This window comes from Octodon degus, unplaced genomic scaffold (assembly GCF_000260255.1).
Source record: "Octodon degus isolate 3935 unplaced genomic scaffold, OctDeg1.0 scaffold00196, whole genome shotgun sequence".
Lineage (NCBI taxonomy): Eukaryota > Metazoa > Chordata > Mammalia > Rodentia > Octodontidae > Octodon > Octodon degus.
Window position 1 is genome coordinate 3,334,752 of NW_004524772.1, and position 19,588 is coordinate 3,354,339.

General features: G+C 36.1%; 1 protein-coding gene across 2 annotated transcripts in view; it reads left to right on the plus strand.

The window, feature by feature from the left end:
- Prss12 (serine protease 12) overlaps window positions 1–19,588 on the plus strand; it is an 81,369-nt gene that overhangs the window by 35,640 nt on the left and 26,141 nt on the right. Inside the window, exons 3-7 of one of the 2 annotated variants that reach the window (XM_023704427.1) lie at window positions 2,305–2,483; window positions 4,495–4,636; window positions 7,151–7,347; window positions 13,261–13,402; window positions 18,660–18,865. In XM_023704427.1, the coding sequence (XP_023560195.1) occupies window positions 2,305–2,483; window positions 4,495–4,636; window positions 7,151–7,347; window positions 13,261–13,402; window positions 18,660–18,865 (866 nt within the window). The remainder of the gene's footprint in view (window positions 1–2,304; window positions 2,484–4,494; window positions 4,637–7,150; window positions 7,348–13,260; window positions 13,403–18,659; window positions 18,866–19,588) is intronic. The other variant, XM_023704428.1, reaches the window with a different exon arrangement.

Consider the following 19,588-nt stretch of genomic DNA (forward strand, 5'->3'; position numbering starts at 1 on the left):
ATGCAGCTCAGACTCATGGTAATTCTCCTGTCTCAGCTTCCCCAGCACTGGGATTATAGGCATGCCCCACCATACCTGGTTTCAGTGCCCAGATCAGTGCCCAGTATGGCAAAACATGCAGTGCCAGGGATTGAACCCAGGTCCTTGCTCTTGGACCATAAGCTATCTTTCCAGCCCTAAAATAATTCTATTAATGAAACATTTATTTCTTTTTAACCAATGGAGTGGAAATGATGGGTTCCCTTCCCCATCCTGGAACTATGATGTGGGGTTTTCCTCCCAGCATTTAAAGAGCAACAAGGATCAACCATTCTGTCATTATATCACCCCTACAAAAACAAATTCACTCATGAAATTAAGCTATTTTGACAGTATAATTTGGATAGCATTTCTTTACTGTCTGGATCACATTTATCTAACTATCTAGATATTATTCTTTGATATCTTTAGGGACAGACTACAGAGATCCCACTGTTCCACAAATGTTAGTGATTTAAGTGTTAAGATTCTGAATGTTAAAATTTGACTCTATACAATTATCCTGCTCAAGCAGGAAAGGAAAGCACATTTTTTCCTTCAGCTTCTTTCCTACCTCTTCTTATAAATATTACTTTATCCTTCCCCCTGCACACTTTCCAAATTTTAAACAGAATGGGCCAGGTGATAATGGAATAAGCATTCCTTAACTTTTGTTTTCAAGGTAATTAACTTTTAACTTTGGAATTTTTTTCTTTTTTGTGGTTTTTTGTTTGTTTGTTTGTTTGGCAGAACCAGGAATTGAACTCAGACTCTTGCACTTGCCAGGGAAGTGCTTATTCCACTGAGCCATCTCCCCAGCCCCTGAAATGTTTTGATATTTTTAGACATGTATTCTCTTAAAAGAAATTTCCATAGTATCTACTAAAATTAGTCAGGCAAATTCATTTTTAGTCACAAAGTTCATTATCCAAAACTACCATTTCTGGAGTATTACAATCATTTAGCCAGTATTTTTCTTTCAATGTATTTTGATTGTAAATTTTCAATATAATTATAATATTGTGAAAAATAGGCACATAAAACAATAGGATACAGATGCAATATCATTGAAAGACAAACTTAAAACTAAAATGTCATAGTCTAAAATTTCAAAGGTGAAAAGGGGCTAACTTGCAGCTCTTAAAGTCATTAATCACGTCAGCAACGATTGTGATCATCTTCACTGAAATCCAGGGTCCTAGAGCACGGTATTATTTGTATGAGAAGTAAATTCACCATGAATACATTTGGATGAAAATGCTTTTGTTGAGAATAAGTTTGACTACAAGCAACAGCGGACTGAAGATAACAGTGGCTTAAACAAATTTAGATGAGTTTATCCCTCTCTTAAGAAACTCAAGGTAGCCAGTTCCAGGATATATTGATGGTTCTGTAGTCAAGTCATAAGGGCCCTGAGCTTCTTCTTGCTTGAGGTTCTGTTGGCCTCCACGTGAGAGGTCATGGCCCACCGTAGCTTCACAAGATCTACCCAGGAGGATCAGCAGAAAGGAAGAAGTGAGCAGGGCCATACCTGAAGTGAATCTGGCACTTTTCTCCATAAATATAATTGGTAAAAGCAAGGCATGGTGCAGTTTTGCTTTGGAATGATGACAACAGTTTTGGAATGATGATGCTGATGGTTATACAGTGAGTGTACTAATGTACTATACTCTAAAAATGCTTGAAATTGTGTGTTTTATGTTATATATGTTTTACCACAAACAAACTCAGTCATCTATCTAGAGGGAGAGGAGGCTGGGAAATGTGGTCTCTATTTTGGACAGTGATTAGCTTTTCCAAAATCTGAGATTCCAGCCAGGTGTGGTGGCATGTCCCTTTAATCTTAGCACTTTGGGAGGCTGAGACAAGAGGATTGTGCGTTTGAGCCCAACCTGGCCCATTTAACAGGACTATGTCAAAAGAAAAAGGATGTAGCTCAGTATGAAGGCACTAGATTCAGTGCCCAGTACCACCAAAACCAAACCAAAACAAAATAAAATGAACAAAACAAATGGACAAATGAAGTTCCATTACTGATGAAGAAAAGGCAGGCAAATACTGGGACTGCCTGCCAGTCTTTGAAACATGCGCAGTGGCAGGAAATACAAAAAACAGCAAACAAGTGTAAATAAAATACACAATGTCATGCATGGCTAATGGAGAGAATTATTTCAGGGGGAGTTAATTAATATGTATCTACCAGAAGCAAATAAACAAAAAAATACAGTAAGTCAAACCAACCTTTGGTGTTGAGTCCAGAATTTTTATGTTCTTTTGTTTACTCAGTGGCATTGCCAAAGCATGGAATCAGGCATATTTTGGGGAAGGATCTGGCCCAATATTGCTGGATGAAGTACACTGCACTGGGAATGAACTTTCAATTGAGCAGTGTCCAAAGAGTTCGTGGGGTGAGCACAACTGCAATCACAAAGAAGATGCTGGGGTGTCCTGCACTCCCCTTACAGGTAAGGGTTTCACCTCCTTAAATTACCAACCCTACCCCAAACACCATTTGGACTTGCTACACCTTTCTTTCTCCTTGATTCACATAGTATTACCAAAAGAACATTCAAACAGATATATTAAATGAAACCATGTATTTAAAACCAAACATATCTGATATAAGCTATATCAAAATGTTACCTCCTTCTTCTAGGATGTTTCTGAATTTTGCAGTTTCAGGTCAGACATTTCTATAAAGCTAGTCATAAAATGACTTTGTTGCAATATGTAGTACATAGTAATCAAAACCAATGTGCAATGATAAATTTCAGATATTGTGTGTTCTAATTACATGCTTAGCTAATTCATCTATTAACTGGTCTTACTGTCTGAATGTTTATTGCATGCATAAAACTGTATTGATGTGATTATTGATTAAAGTACACTGTTAAAGACAGCAAGTTAGCTTTGTTGTGATTTTCTGACAATTCCAAATTGTAACATGCCTGTCCATATAGGTTATGTATTATAAGAATGGAATGTCTGAATATGAATTGTTATATCTGTATGAATTTACAAGCTTAGAGGGAAGAAGAAAAACTATGAATGAAGTTGCAACATCACAAATCCATTGTTACTTTTTTACTTGTTTCTTTTTTCTTTTTTAAAGAGAATAAAAAGTAATAAAAATTAGAAACAAAATAATAGAAATAATGGAAACTTAAAATAATAGAAATTCAACAATGATTGTCACACTGCATAATGTCTTAAAATTAATTGTTTACCTTACCACATATAAGCATGCAAAAATTGGTTCTAAAATGTTATAAAAAGTTAAAAAGGAGAAGGAAAATAATTTAAGCATTAACTTCTCCTTTCAAGAGATGAGCAGAAATCAGCAGTACAATTATCCAAGCTATCTCATACACACACACACACACACACACACACACACACACACACAACCCATTGTTTCTATGTCAAAGTTAACTTGAGGAAAGATGTTATCTAATCTTACTTTAAGAAAAATCAAGGTTATCTTCTTCGGGCCTACAGAATATTGAATTTATACAATGTGTTTTTATTAGCAGAATAAGACATTTATATACAATAGAAATTTATAATTTATGCTGAGTTAAGCTAGAGCATTTTATTCTCTGGAACTGCACTTCCTCCTCTTTCAAAGGCTGATAGTCTTGTATTATTGCTAGGATGGTCAGATGAGGTAATATGTGTGCTGGTGCCTTCCAGATAGTAAAATATTTTATTATTAACAAATGGTTGTTTCTATGAGACATTTATTTGCTTTAGAAGATCCCAGAGTCATAAAAATATGACCTTTATCCAAATTATTTGTTTTATGGAGGCAGAGCGGTTGAATTATTTCAGAAGGAAATGATTTTTGAATTTATTTTTTAAAATGAAATTTATGTTACTGTGCTTCCACTTAGAATCTTTTTATTGAATTCTCTGGAAATTAATTATTCATTGATTAATTAGATTCAAATTTCAGATCTGTATTATCAATAAAAGAACAAAGGCAAGGCAGGTACTCCAGTCTTTATAATTCATGAATGCCTAGAGAATAATAAATGTACTGACATAATAGATTATTCTTTATCCAGAGTATTTTTTTGTCTTCATATTCCAGTAATTTTTATTTGCAGTTAAAATTCTGAAGTTACTATGTTTTCTTGTTTTTTAAATGTATATAATCTGCATTGCTTAGATTTATAGAGACTGAAGTTATGCGAAATTTTCTCAATATTATTTTAATCTACAAAAATCAATGTAGATTCTTTGGCATTTTATCAGGATTTTTTCCACTCACAGAGTAGGAATATAAGTGTTAGGACAGATATATGTTGTGGCCAGCTTCAGAAGCAAGGTAGCGACCTCAGGCTGTTGGGTACAGTGGTAAGATTAACAAAGGTCAAGTGGGGGCTATGGCAGTGCCTCTGGTCAAATGCTAATGTTCTGTTGTGTGTTTTCAGACTTGGTTTGCTTAGTCCTGGTGTCTCCTTCATATTGCAGATGGGGTCATCAGGCTTGCAGGTGGGAAAGGCAGCCAGGAGGGGCGCTTGGAGGTGTACTACAGGGGACAGTGGGGCACTGTCTGTGACGATGGCTGGACTGAGCTCAATACTTACATGGCTTGTCGGCAGCTGGGATTTAAGTAAGATTCATTGAAACGAGGCAGCTGAATGCCAAGTTATACCTTTAAAAGTCTTATTGTGTAATTAACCCTGAATTATAAGTTCGGAATACTAAAACACATGTTTTCTTTGTTTCCATTTATCCTCTGTCTACCACCTGCTTTCCTACCTACCTACCCAACCTCCTACCTATGTATGGATTTGCAACAACAAATCAGTGACATTTTCTAAGATGGTAAACAACCTCTGGCCCTTTATCTCATTTACCTTTCTTACTGTCAGTGCTCTTCCTGAATACTGGAAGCACTGATGAATACTTGGATAAAGCCAGGGGTGTCTTGTAGGTCCTTTGTCCTATTCAAGTGAGACTCTGAATGGCTGAGTTCATTCTCAGACATCACTCCCAAGGGAGGTTGTTAGTTTTGACATCACTGGTTCTAAAATAGCAGCATAGTCTGGTGTTAAATTGTTTGGTACTACGCTATTTCCTTTCTTAGAATGGGATGATAATTGTCACTCTTACTTGAGAAAAACAGCTCTCTTGTCATGAGATGACCTTTAGAACTTGCCCTTAACCTCATTCACTCAGCAGCTGAGTATCAAACTTTGGGTGATGTATTTCATGCCACATGCATAATGTATTCCAGAGCAAAGTAACTGTAAATAATGCCTTTGAGCTAAATATTTGAATGATGACTAAATTTTTGAATGACGTCTATGAAGGCCCATTCATTTTTGTTTTCCATATTTCGACATAATGTTTGAGGTAATATTCTCACGCTTGAAAAAAATTGGCGAAATTACTTCATTTCAGCTTGAGCTAAGTACAAATATTTTCTAAACCTTAAAAATATGCTTTTGTTTAGCCTGAGCAAAGCCAAGTTTAGGCATTCATTAAAGTAATATAAAGCAGATAAAGTTTGGAAAAAAGAAAATTGAATAACTACCCACAATTTTTCCACTTTTGTACTAGTGTAGCATACATACATTCTGTCATGAATTGTCTGTTTCCCCTCTAGCTTGACCGGCTTTTGAGGGCCCATCCATGTCTTCCTTCTCAGCACCTAACTTTGCAAACCCAAGCTGGCTTTGCAGTAAAATTGTGTATATAAGAGTTTTTTCACTAGAATTTAATTGTGGTATTTCAAATCTCAAGTTTTGCCTTTATATCAGCTTTAGTTGTGCACATAAGAATTTTATATTCATGTTTTTTACTTTTATATTGCTACCCAGTCATAAGTTTTAATGGTAAAGTAATATATATTGAATAGTCATGCCATTATTTGCTTAATATTCAGATTAGCTTTTTAGGTTAAAATATTTCATTTTCCCTTGCTTAGTTATAAATAATGATAACATAAATATATAAATGTATATAATGGCCCCATATTTTCAGTTTTTCATGGGCAGAGAAGTCATAAAAGTAATTAGGTCAAAAGATGTGATGTAACATATACATATTGACATTAAATTAATTTAATGAAATTTATTGATATTTAATTTAACTAATAAATGTCATCTTATGTTTAAATGAATCTGTTATGCAAATATTTGTACCTTGTATTTACAGGAAATGTCATTTGACATTTTTTCTGTATTAAGAATCAAATAGTACTGATATTTTTCTCCTTATTGTATTTATTTTGCATCTTAAAGCCATTAAGCTTTTCTTCTATATACATTGAGAGGAAAACTGTGATCAGCCTATAGCTTCTAGGCCACCTTCCAGGGACCTGTGTCATTCACTTAGGCCCCACCTCCTAATAAGCCTTTTCAGCCAGTGTACTCATGAATGGATTCATCTACTTGGTGACATTAGAACTTTTATGATCCTATCAGATTTCCAAAAGCTGCACCTTTGACTGAACACACGAACCTTTTAGGGGACCTTTTAGATCAAACCCAAAGGCAGATCTTTCCTATTTTACAACTTATAATTTATTATAACACATATATCATAGATAGAATAAAGTTAATGGAAACACAAGAATAATTTGTAAGCATTGAATTTGTATCACTGTGAAATACTAAGAACGATGTCATTATTTTGAATTTAATGGCTAGAAATCCAGATTTGTATCAGGGATTGGCTACTTTCCTTGAGCAAATTCCTAAATTAAAACACACACTTCAATTTAGAGAAGTTCCTAAAAAGGCCTAGAGAAGCCAATGACATGAGGTAAGCTCAGATAGCTCATCAGGGACCAAAATTAAACAATTCTTCTCCCTCCGTGGTTCACAGGGTTACCTCCACTGTCAGGAACTTGAGGTTTAGCTCATTGTCTGCATCATCTCTGGCCGGTAGGGTAAACGTTAGACAAAATGCAGGAATGATTTACCCAGATGTTACTCACTGAATCAATAAAAAAATTAGGACAATTAAAATGTGTGGTGAAACAAACACAGCTCTGAGGCTCCAAGGTAAGAGAAGATGCAAATACCCTCTGAAGTTCTGACACTGTATTAGACGGTTTTATGGTTACTCGAAGCATAATACAACAGTTCCGTGCATGACACTTACATTTTTACTGCAGGTATGGCAAACAAGTCTCTCCAAACCATTTTGAAGAAAGCCCAGGGCCTATATGGCTGGATGATGTGAGCTGCTCAGGAAAAGAAACCAGTTTCCTTCAGTGTTCCCGGAGACAATGGGGAAAGCATGACTGCAGCCATCGGGAAGATGTGGGCATCGCCTGCTACCCTGGCAGCGATGGGCAGAAGGTCTCTCTAGGTGAGGGCTGGCTGCAGCTCTTAAGTATCCATTGTTCAGTAGCTGCTGCATCTCTAGCTGTTGATCTGGAATAGGAAGCATTTCTCATCTTTGGTTTTTTATGAAAAACAATCTTCGAGTCCATTAGTGTCATGCAATTTCTGTCTCTAAATTTTGATTTTTGTTATTTAAGAACTCAAACTTCCTACTAAAAATATTTGTTTCACAGCTGCCTGAAAGGTGGAAGAAACTGCAGTATCCATTCCACTACTCCTTAGTCTCTTAATCTAACATTTATTTCTCTTGAATTCCAATGAACTATTTGAGACAGGACCAAAATAGTATGAAAAGAATATTCGCTTTCCTCATCTCTTGATTTTTTTCTTCTATAGTCTTGTGTTCAATCTCTGCCACTGGCCATTTGTTGCTTTGCATATTCCTCACTGGATTCAGTGGAGTTAACAGCTCACTCATTTTTCTGACATACACTGCCATCTTAGTGACTTTCCTTGTTGCTACAATAAAATACCCAACACCTCAGGTTAAAGGAAGAAAGTTATTTGGCTTACAGTTTGTAGAGGTCTTGGTCTGTAGACAGCTGACTCCAAGACAATATGGCATGGCAGAGAGCATACAGGGGAGAAGTAGTCCACAGTAAGCAGGTATCAGAGAGTACATTGACCTGCTTTCTGCTTATATTTTATGCAGGCAACTCACCCTAGTGCCGGTGTGGCACTCACACCTTTAATCCTTGCCAGAGCCATGCCAAAGTGGTCAGTGGACTGATTTACTAATCACACAGTCTTGATCCAAGCACCACACACTCTAGATACAGCCTCCTCTCAAAAAATCCCTTTATGACTGCCAAAGGCTTTGGGAGAATCTCTAGACACAAGATATGACATTCTGCTCCTAGTTCCATAGATTCATGCACATCCCTTTATCCAAAAGGTATATAGTTTATCTGTGTGAGTTGCCAAACTCCTAACAGTTTTACCATTTCTGAAAAGTTCAAGTCCAAAGTCTCCTCTGAGATTTAAGGCAAATTCATAGCTGTAAGCGCCTGTACAAATGAAAATAAAGTTAAACATTTCCAGCATTCAATGGCACAAGATAGACATTTCCAAGGTACAAGAAGGGTGATACAAAGGGATGGGAGCAAAACAAAGCAAGTTCAAAATCCAATAGGACAATACTAAGTCCTGTAGGTCCATGTGTAACATCCAGTTCAGTTTGTGGCAAGATGTGAACCCCAAAAGGCTTGGATGGCTCCTACAGCACTTCTGGTGGATGGAGCTCCCAAGGCTTCTCTTTTTCTCTAGCTTTGCTCCCTCCTTGTAATTTTCCTCAGATGATCCAAGTTCCCTGCTTCTCTTAACTTCTGGGGTCTCCACTGCATCTTTGGTCTTACACACTGCCCTTTCAGGGGCACACTGTCTGACCTCCCAGGCTTTCTTCTGAAATCTGGGTGGAAGCCTTCTTGGCCCTGTAACTCTTGCATTGTGCATGCACCTAAATTCAGCAATAGCTCAAGGACACTAGGATCTGCTGCCAATTGGAGCAGTAGCCAGGCTTCCTTCTCTCTTGGCAGTAAGGGTTGAGTATTTGAATTACTGAACTCTCTGAACCTAGTCTAAGGAACAAATTTTGTATGCCACTACATTCTGGAACATGATGCTCTGGGGCTTTCCTCTCAAAGCAGTATTTCACCTTTGTAAATCTGTGGCTCTAAAATCTGGTATCTTGCTAGTTGTTTTGTTGTCCTCAGGACATCTTTTCATTTGTCTTCTGAAATATCTGGCCTTTTCTTGTTAGTCTTTTTAGCGATCAATTTCTCTTCTGTAGACCTTGTAGGCCACAACTTTTCTTTCTTGCATAACTTACAATGTTTTGAGTCATTCTGCTGCTTTCTTTGAACTTGGTTTTCAATGTAGACTTGGCTAAAAGCCTCGCAAAGCATCCACGCCACAGCCTTAACATTAGGCTCTCTTGAAATTTCTTCTACAAGATTAATTAGTTTGCTGCCCTTAGTCTTAGTCTTAGACAAAGTCTCTGGACATGTGTGAAATGCAGACAAACTTTTGACAAGGCATAACGTATACGTTCTGGAGTCCAACAGCCAGTGCAGTTCTTCCCAACACAAACCTCCCCCAAATTGTCTTTACTGTCAGCATTATACCAGCATTTTGGTCTTTTGATTTCTGACCTATGTCTTCTATCAAGTACAGTCTCAGGGATCCCAGGGCTGCTTTTTCAGCTGGCATCTCTGAACCTTTCCAGACTTTTCATAAGCCAATTCTAAATGCTTCTGAACTACCTGCTCATTTACAGTCAGAGCAATGACCCCAATTCTCTGGTACCAAATTCTGACTTAGTGTCTTATTGCTGATAAAAAAATATAATGACTACTCAAAATTAAAAGAGGAAAGGTTTATTTGGCTCATAGGCTGTAGAGGTTTCAGGCCATAGTTGGCTAATTCCAAGACAAGGAGGCAAGGCAGAGGGGCATTATGGAGAACAAATAGTCCACAGCAAGCTGGCAGGAGAAACACATTAGCCTTCTTTTTGTCTCATATTTTTTGTAGGTTATTTGCCCTGGGGCAGGTATAGCACTCACACCTTAATCCTAGCCGGACCTATGCCAAAGCATCAGTAGACTCATTTAGTAACCACACACTGTTAATCTCAACACCACACCCTGTAGATCTAGCCACGTCTGAAGCCACTACTCTCCTAAGGGCATGGGACTTTGGGAGCACAACTAGACACAAGTCATAACAGCTGTCATCTAGAAACACATCAGGAACACTTCCTGCTCCTCAGTTATGAATGTTTTTAAACTTGTATTTGGATAAATGGTCCTGGTAGTCTGGAAAAAATTACAGATAAGGATCCTCTTATAAAACATTCTTGAAATGTGCAATGTATTAATTATTGAAAATGTCCTATTAATCAGCTTGGAAAGTGTCTCATTGATACTTGTTTCTCAATAAGATAAAAAAATAAATAAACACTCTTGGTAAGTTCCTAATGTATGATTAGGAGGGTAGAATAAATATGAGTGAAAAATGCAGAGGGAAATATTCATAATGTTTGGCAGGAGACTCTCTCACACATGCATTTGGTGTATGTGTAAATAGATATTAAAATAGTCATTAGATGGTCTTTTTAACCTCAGGATTCAATCAGTTTATCTTGTATCTTCCTATTTTACAATTGTGAAGCTGAAAATATAGACACAAAACAATGAAACTTGTTGAAGCACATGGTATTGGTCACATTCCATACTTACAATTTATCAAAATATGTATATGGCTATTTCTTCTAAATATTGGGGTTATGGTGACTCATCAAACTAATCTAGCATTATTTAAAGAAGAAGTATAATTTTTCAGTTTATTCTTTGTTGATCATATTTCCAATTTCCTTTCTTTTAACTTGTTCTCTTCTTATGCAGATTAGTCCTCTTCATGTGGACGATTTATAATCCTTCCAGGATTATCTGATGAAAGATTGCACATGGTTAGTGGAGACAGAACCAGTTTCCTAGAAATGTATGTTCTTGATCTCTGGTAGCATGTATTTGGATCATGGAGCGATCTTTCCAGACATGCTCAGTCAGTATTTCTTGTCAAAAAAAAAAAAAAAATGTACAGCAGAGGCGTCTGCTGTACATCATACAATTAGGACAACTAATTTGTGCAGTTCAGAAAAGCATTTTAATTCTAGGATTCTGCACATGATTTCAAAAATTTAAAAAGTCATAGGTGAGAATTATTAATAAAATATGTGACCATTATTATGAATCTCTTTTGTTCTAATCTCAGTAATGTGTCTGTTAGCTAAAGTAATTTGCTCAAAGAACATTATGTCTGTGCCAAAAATCTTTTGTGAGAGAATCATATTATCATATATTCATTCAGATAGATCAGTGTCTTTCACTTATTGAAAATATTGTATATTGCAATGAAAAGCTTATAGAAGGAGGCCATGGTATAATAATATAGGATTTTTTTTTTTTTTGGCAGAACCAGGGATTGAACTCAGGCCCCTGAGCTTGCCAGGGAAGTGCTTATTTCACTGAGCCATCTCCCTTGCCCCTTATGGCATAATAATAATATAAACAAGGTTTTTTTTTTTTTTTCATTTTTTTTTTTTTTTTTTTTTTTTTTTTTTTTGCTTCTTTGGCATTCTAAGCCTCCCCAAATATTGAATATTTATTTAATAGTTTAGAAAAAGAGTATACTATATATCATTATTATTACTGGCCTAAAAAAGGATTTGAGTAATGAGAGTGTATGCATAGAATGACTTTGTGTCATCCAGTTTCAAGAATTGAAAGACCAATGATTTTGTAGGATGGTTAAAATTAGTAACAGAACTATCTTATTCATTATGTTTATGAAGTATGCTATTTAGCCTCAAAATTATTTTATCATTGTATTTTTAGAGTATGTAAAAACCAACCAAAATGAAAATGATTTCACTCCATGTGCATGTACTGTCTTAACTTCTAAACCAAAAATCGAAACCTATAAAATTTTAGGAAAAGAGTTTGATTAGTTTGAATTTGGTTTTTAACAATCATTTTTCTCCTTGCTTCTCTTGTGAAGAAACCTTAAATGGAATATTTATTAGTGAAAGATGCATAGTTTCAAATATCCTATGTCTTCTGACAGTTAAAATCCAATTTTTTAAAACTAGTATAAGCAGTTCATGGAATCTAGCACAGAAACTCTGAGAGTGGCAGAATACAGCGAAATAAAAGTTAGTTTGAGAAATCAGAATAGGATGTGTTCATCTTGCTAACAATTTTGTTTTAGTTTACAAATATGAATTTAGTAATTTTATGTGTTGGCTTAAACAAATACTAGGTGATATTTTGTTCATTAGGTGCCTGCTTCCACCATCTGATAATTTTACCGTGCTTCATTTTATTTCCTAAAGTCTTACCAGTAAACTCTCCTGGTACGGGAGACCCTTCCAGCAACTAGGTAATCAAATGAGTGTTTATTTGCTTGGATAGTTCTACAAAGTCCCATGGATTGAGTGGCTTAAGCATAGATATTTACTGTCTCACATTTCTGGAGCTAGGAATTCAAAATCAAGGACTCATCAGGCGTGCTTCCTAGAGAAGGAACTGTGCAGGAAGGGCTGGGGGATGAATGTGTTCCAGCGTTGTTCTTGGCTTAAAGTTAGGACTCTTCTCCCTGTGCTTCTTCAGATCTTCCTCTTGCTCTGTTAAACTATATCCACATTTCTTCTTTTTGTGAGGACAATTATTATATTGGATTAGGCTCCACCATATGCTCTCGGGTCTACCCAGGACGTACACAAATCTCACTAAAGGTGTTAAATGCAACACCACCATATTTAGTGCTGAGGCTAGAGACACATGATATTCTATGAGCTACTTCATTTGCATAATTTGAACCCCAGCATACTAGAGATGTTACTTAGTTTTCGTATCTTAGTGATTTTTGACTTGGAATCAATATTCAACTGAGACCCACTCAAGGTAACGTATGTACACCAATATTGTATCTGTTTACAACTTCCTAAAAATCTTGGTGAAGGGAATAAATTTCTGGTTATTTATGGATTTAGAAAGATATGAAACAGAAAATTCTAAGGTAATATTTTTGCACTATTTTTAAAGTTATAATAAAATCATTTTATTTGATAGTGTCATTCATTCACAAAACAGTAATGCATATCATCTATATGCCAGCTACTGTTGCAAATGTTGAGGATGCAAAGCTAGGCAAAAGTGGCTGCAATTTTTTATGGATACCTCTTTTCTCTCTTTCCCTCTTAAGAACAAATGTTCCACTTATAAGTGATTTAAAATAATGATTATATTTTGTAGTGTCTTATGCTTTAGTATAAGTTTACTTGCTTTGGTTTTTCTAACACCTTTGAATCATCATTTAGGTTTTCCTATAAGACTCATGGATGGAGAAAATAAAAAAGAAGGACGAGTGGAGGTTTTTATCAATGGCCAGTGGGGAACAATTTGTGATGACGGATGGACTGATAAGAATGCAGCTGTGATCTGTCGACAGCTTGGTTACAAGTAAGGAAAACAATTATTTGCCATGGTTGCTTGATGAAAATGTGGGTTTTTTAATGGCTTCTAATGATTACTCCTTGCCCAAAATTAGTTTTTTGGATTTTTTTTCCTTCCATTAAAATACTTGCAGCTTGCTGGCTTTATTCAGCATTACAAAGAAGTACTAAGTAGAGGACAGTAGTGATCCTCCTGTTTTCAGCCTCCCAAGCACTGGGATTACAGGTGAGTGCCAGAATACCCAGTCTCAATCCCCATCTCAGCACGTCCTGGGGGTGGGGCTGGCACTGCATGCAGTGCTGGAGATTGAATTCCATTTCCTGCAATCTGCCTAAGGAGGCACTGTAGTCCACTGTGCTATCTGGCCTGCCCTCTCTTATCTTTCTTTCAAGAAACATTATTCCACATAAGATCTGTAGCTTTTTATCTAATAAAAAGAATATAGTAACTGAGACTACTCATAATACTGGTTCTCTCAGCCAAAGGTGTTAACTTTTTCCCTGTGAGTTATGGTTGAACACTGTAGCCTTTTAAGGAAGTACAGATTATTGAAATTACAGTAGTTCTTATTACTCAGCAGTGGTTACATTCCAGAAAGTCACTGTGGACACAAAATTAGCAAGGATTAAGCTGTTGTTTGGAAGGCTGAGGTTAGCGCTCTGCTTCTTACACTGTCCTTCGGCACAATCTACTCAGTGCCTTCGTGTTCTCTGCATCCTGTGCATGTGTGTAAGATGAAAGAGTCTGTGAGTGTGGTGTGGAAGTGCTGTGCCGTGTTCCTTAGTGCAGGAAGGCTAGGGTGCACCTTGTGGAGGAAATGTAAGTGTGAATCAGCCTCTGTCACGCTTCAGTTATAGCTAGAACCTGTGGTACTACGTAGATTGGAAAGGACACTTGGGTACAGTTTAAAACAAGAAAAAAGGAAGATCTGAGATCTGAAACAGAAGGCAGATCATCTCCTTATTAGACCTCAGCTGAGTGCCTTACAGTTCTCTTACATGGCCCTACAAATGGTCGTGAATGACAGTGAAATTTTTGGAGTTAGACAAATATGGAAAAGCTATGTATTTTATGAGATTTAAGCTGATATACCTAACTGCCTAGATCATAGTAATAAATAATGGTTTGGTTTAAAAATACATCCATAATTATATATTTATGTGTACTGTCTTAAACATTGATCAATTTAATTGGTTATTTATGGTAAAATATATTTTTACTTTTAAAAGTTTTTCTATTTTAACAAAAGTGCAAATATTTTTGGTAAACTTTTAATTCAAATTTTGCTTTTGGAAAGTCAGTTACTATTTCATTTTATTTTCCAGTTTTAGACCCAGTTTCAATTCTAGTTACCTTTAGGGTCAATTTGATATAGATTTTCAGTTTTCAAAATATGGAATTGTTAGGGCCAGCCAGATAGCTCAGTGGATTAAAGCACCTTCTTAGGCCGATGCAGGGACTGGGTTTGATCCTGAGTGTGCCATGCTGGCCTCGCCCCTGGGGCACGCTGAGATTGAGACTGGGAGTGGTGGCTGCGCCTATAATCCCAGAGCTTGAGAGGCTGAAAATAGGAGGATTGCTATGAGTCTGATCTGTTTTTAGTGAGACCATGGAGATCTTGTACTAAATACATAAAAAAAGGAACAGTTGAGGGAAGAACACAGGGACAGTCTGTCTACATTAGGTGTACAGGTGAATTTAGTCAGAGATTTATTTTATATATGCTATGCTGTATTATTCCTTCCTCCATTTGAAAAAATACAAATTTTTTTCTTGCATTACATTCCAGTACATTTCCTTTCCTAAACCTTTACATTAACAGATGCTGCTGTTTGACTGGCTTCTTACCTATACTTTTGCTCCTTGGCAGTGATCCAAGGTAACTAGTTTACCTTTGGAAAAATGAAGCAAAAGACGGGCACCAAATTTGATTCCAAATTTTGTGTCTCAGTTAAGTTTAAGGCCAGAAGATGTTCCCATACATATTTATTAATACATTGTTTCTTTTGACCCTTTCCATTGGGTTTTGGGGAGGTTATTGTTTAATCCATTTAACATTCAACTCAAGTCTGAATTTAGACTGATGTTAGGATGGCAATGTAGAACACAAAACAAAACAGACAGACAAAAGCAAAGGGTGACAAGTGTGGGTAAAGGCACAGAGAGACTGGAACCCTCATGCACTGTTGGTAGGGATGTACACTGATGCAGTCACAATGCAAAACAGTGTGGAAGCTCCTCCAGACATTAAAAAAAAAAAAAACCATTTAATAACACATATGTGACTAGAGCAGAGAATCATTTTCTCCATGCCTATTTAATAATGCATTGATTTATAGAAATCAACCTGGACAACTTTTAAACTGTTAAAGTGATCCCAGTTCTAGTGCTCTCGCCCCTCATTGAGCTACATCGTGCTTGATGATTGGTCTTTGGAAACACTGAGGATCAAGATAACATTAGAAAGCATTTTTGTAATGGGAGAAACAGAAATAAGATAATACAAATCAGGAAACATGAATGGGAAGTAACATGATATGGTTAGAGGGAGCAGAAAAGTAGAAGATATCGGTTAATGATGTATTACATAATGTCTGACCAAGTCTAGCAGTGTTTTTATAGGGCTGACAGAGAAGTGTTGAGATCAATTAAATTCACTGAGATAGACTAAACAGCCATGATAGAAATTCCATTCTGTTTGAACTTTCTATTAATATGTTTCAATATGGCATTGTTCTTGAGGAATAATAGCTACCGGAGTCTGTTCTTTAAAAGAATTTTGAAATGATGTACCCTAATACTTTAGTAGAGATCTAAAATTGAGTATATCTAATTTAGATCTTAAATTGAAATATGTGCAAAGCATTTCATTTATGATGCATTTATGTGTGATCTTTAAAATAACAATTACATCATTCTTTTGTATCCAGTGGAACATACAGTGATGTGATCCTCTTAGGTATCCATTTAAAAATGCATGAATAAAATATAGTTTATTGATCTATACAGGAAGTACATACAGTTACTTTTCTCCTTGTAATTGTATGTTAAAATTTATTCCTGCATACATACAGCTGTCCGCATACTACACAGGACTGTACAAGCCACTTCTGTCTCTTCTGCTGAGCTTGGAAATAGGATCTTTCCTTTAAGCTCTTCATATGTCAATCCCACCCTCCTAACTCCACCATCACAAAGTAAACACTACCTTGAATTTGGTGCTGTTCCATTGCAATTTTCATAATTTAGAGCAAATCATGGCCTTAAACAGTAGTTTTTTCTATATTTTAAAATCTCATTTTGAAAGTAGGCAGTTATACTTATGGTCTTCAATTAGGGACATTTTTTCAGTATTACTTGATACAATTAGCTGTAATTTACTTCCCTTTTTGCTCTGTAGTATTAAATCATATGAAGAGCGATATTTATTTACTGTATTGATGCTGGGCCATTCATACACCTTTTGGGGTCTATTTTCTGTAGCTGTAACTGAATACCAGAGGTTGAATATAATTTATAAAGAACAAAAGTTTGTTCAGCACACAGTTTTAGAGGCCAAAAGGTAGAGGTGCCCATCTTTTGAGATCTTTCTTGTTAGTGAGGATTCTGCAGTGGTCCAGAACATCACACAGAGGGATGCATTTCAAAAGAGAAAGAGTCAATCATGCTACCAGGACAGATTCACTCTTGAGAGAACCATTAACTTATTATTTCATAAACAGGTGAAGGCAGAGATCTCATGATCCATCATGTCAGAAGACCTACTAGGTCCTACCTTAATGAGTTATGCAAGGAATTAAACCAGTATGAGTTTTGATAGATACGTTCAAACCATAATAATACAATTTCTACTTTTAACTTTAAAAATTAAGAACTGTCTTACACCTCTATGCAGTTACACTGGTTTTAACAGTTGTTTTAGGGAATATAATCAGGAGTAGGCTATGTACACTATCAATTTTATCATGAGATGCAAGATTGCTTTCCCATGGAGTGACACTGACTTACGCACTCCCTAACAATGGTGATTTTTTTCATCAATCTGTTACTCATCTGGTGGTGGCTACTGTATCTTATTATTTATCTTTGATTACTAATGAGATTAAACTGTCTTTATGTAATTAGCTGTTGGTGTTTCCTGTTGAATAAAATGGCTTTTAGTCTCTTGGAATTTGTTTTCCCTATTTTTTTCTCTTGGGTTTTTACATTTTTTTTCTTAAATTAGAATTATTTTTTTTCTCTATTTGAAAATATATTCACCAAAAATATATTTGTAAGTATGAATTATAAATATTAGCCTTTTAGCTCATCTTTTCATATTCCTTAGAATACTTTTTTAGTAAAATGGCATTCATCATTTAATTTTGTTGATGTATCAAACTTTTTGTTTTGTTTTTATGCTTTACTATCTAAGTTTTATTCAACATATTTTTCCTAACTTGAGATTTTAAGTTAGGACTTTTCCTATAACTTAAGCATTAAAACATTGCCTTTCATAATTAAATGTTCATTAATTTATTAGGGGTTGAGTCTTAAATATGATGTGTTGATTTCATTTTAAAAAGTTTGCATCTGCATATCTTAACTATGTGTTATTAAAGCAAATATGTGACCAAGGTTGGAGGGGGCATGCCTGTGTTCCCAGCAGTAGGAGGTTGAGACAGAAGGAGTGTGAATTTAAGGCCAGCTTAGTCTATATAGCAAGTTTAAGGCCAGTGTGAGACCTTGCCACAAGCGAACAAACAAGTAAACAAGAGAAATGTCTAAAGTCTGGCTCCTGTTCTTGATGCTGAGCTTTGTGTTTTGTGTTCTTTCTTTTTTAAGAACTAATTTTTACATCTCAAAGAGGCAAATAAATTAGCTCTTGTGTCCAGCTTGCTAATTATTTAATCTCATAAAGTTATTGGCAAAATTACACTAATTTAAAGAGGTTGTTATATTCTTTAAGAGGGTAGAAAATTTGGGGGTAATCTCTTGTCCTGTTGATTAAAGACTATCATTTTCTGACATGCCAGTAAGACTTTCTAAACAGAAGTTAGAGGCAACTTATTCCATTAAGTATCTGTCGGGTATGACAATGAAGAAGGGATACATATTACCTAGTCAATTTTTTTTTCTCTTTAACTTTTGACAGCAAAGGAATAAAGAATTTTTAGTACCTGTAGATGCTAATTTTTATATGTAAACTTTAAAGAATAAAGTTGAATTTGAGCATCTGTTGTGACTTAGACAGGTGTGTGACTGACTGACTGTCCACATCTAGGGGTCCTGCCAAAGCAAGAACTATGGCCTATTTTGGGGAAGGAAAAGGCCCCATCCACATGGATAATGTGGAGTGTGCCGGAAGTGAGAGATCTGTGGCTGACTGCGTCAAGCAAGATATTGGCCGTCACAACTGCCGTCACAGTGAAGACGCAGGAGTTATTTGTGATTATTTCAGCAAGAAAGCATCAGGTAGTAGTTATAAAGGTAAGTCACCTTCTGGGGCACTAGACAGAGAACACTGATCCCACCATCTTTAATAGAAGCAGTACTGTGTCAGGAAAACTCAGTGCAATGACAGCATACACAGTCCCTTTTTCTTTGTGCTATTTAGAGCCCGAGGTTTTGGCATATGTGCCCATGTGAGGATTACAGGCAGAACAGGAAGCAAGGGCAGGCATGGACGCAAGAGCCCAGCTACTGTCTTTGAGATCAGTCCTTTCTTGCATTCTTAACAACTTCTGTATCATTTCTTCCTTGGCTAAAATAAAGCTGTTAAGTGTGTTGTTATCTTTCAAGATTCAGAATTGACACCTATTTCATAAAAAGGAAAAAAAATGAAAGTGTGCAAATGAATCAAACAAAGACACTCCAATTTAGCTGAACTTAAAGAAGAATAATTTTAAATTTTCCTGGGTCTTTTTTGAGGTGGGGGGCCTGGTACTGGAATGGAACTCAGGACCTCGCACTTGCTAGGCACGCACAGCATAGCTGAGCTATACCCCAGCCCAAGCAAGAATGATTTTAAATCAATTTTAAGAAGTGGGCCAGGAGATGGCTCAGTAGAATAAGTGCTTCCCTGGCAAGCACAAGGGCCTGAGTTCAATCCACAGTTCTGCCAAAAAAAAAAAAAGAAAGAAAGAAAGAAAGAAAGAAAGAAAGAAAGAAAGAAAGAAAGAAAGAAAGAAAGAAAAAAGAAAAAAGAAGAAG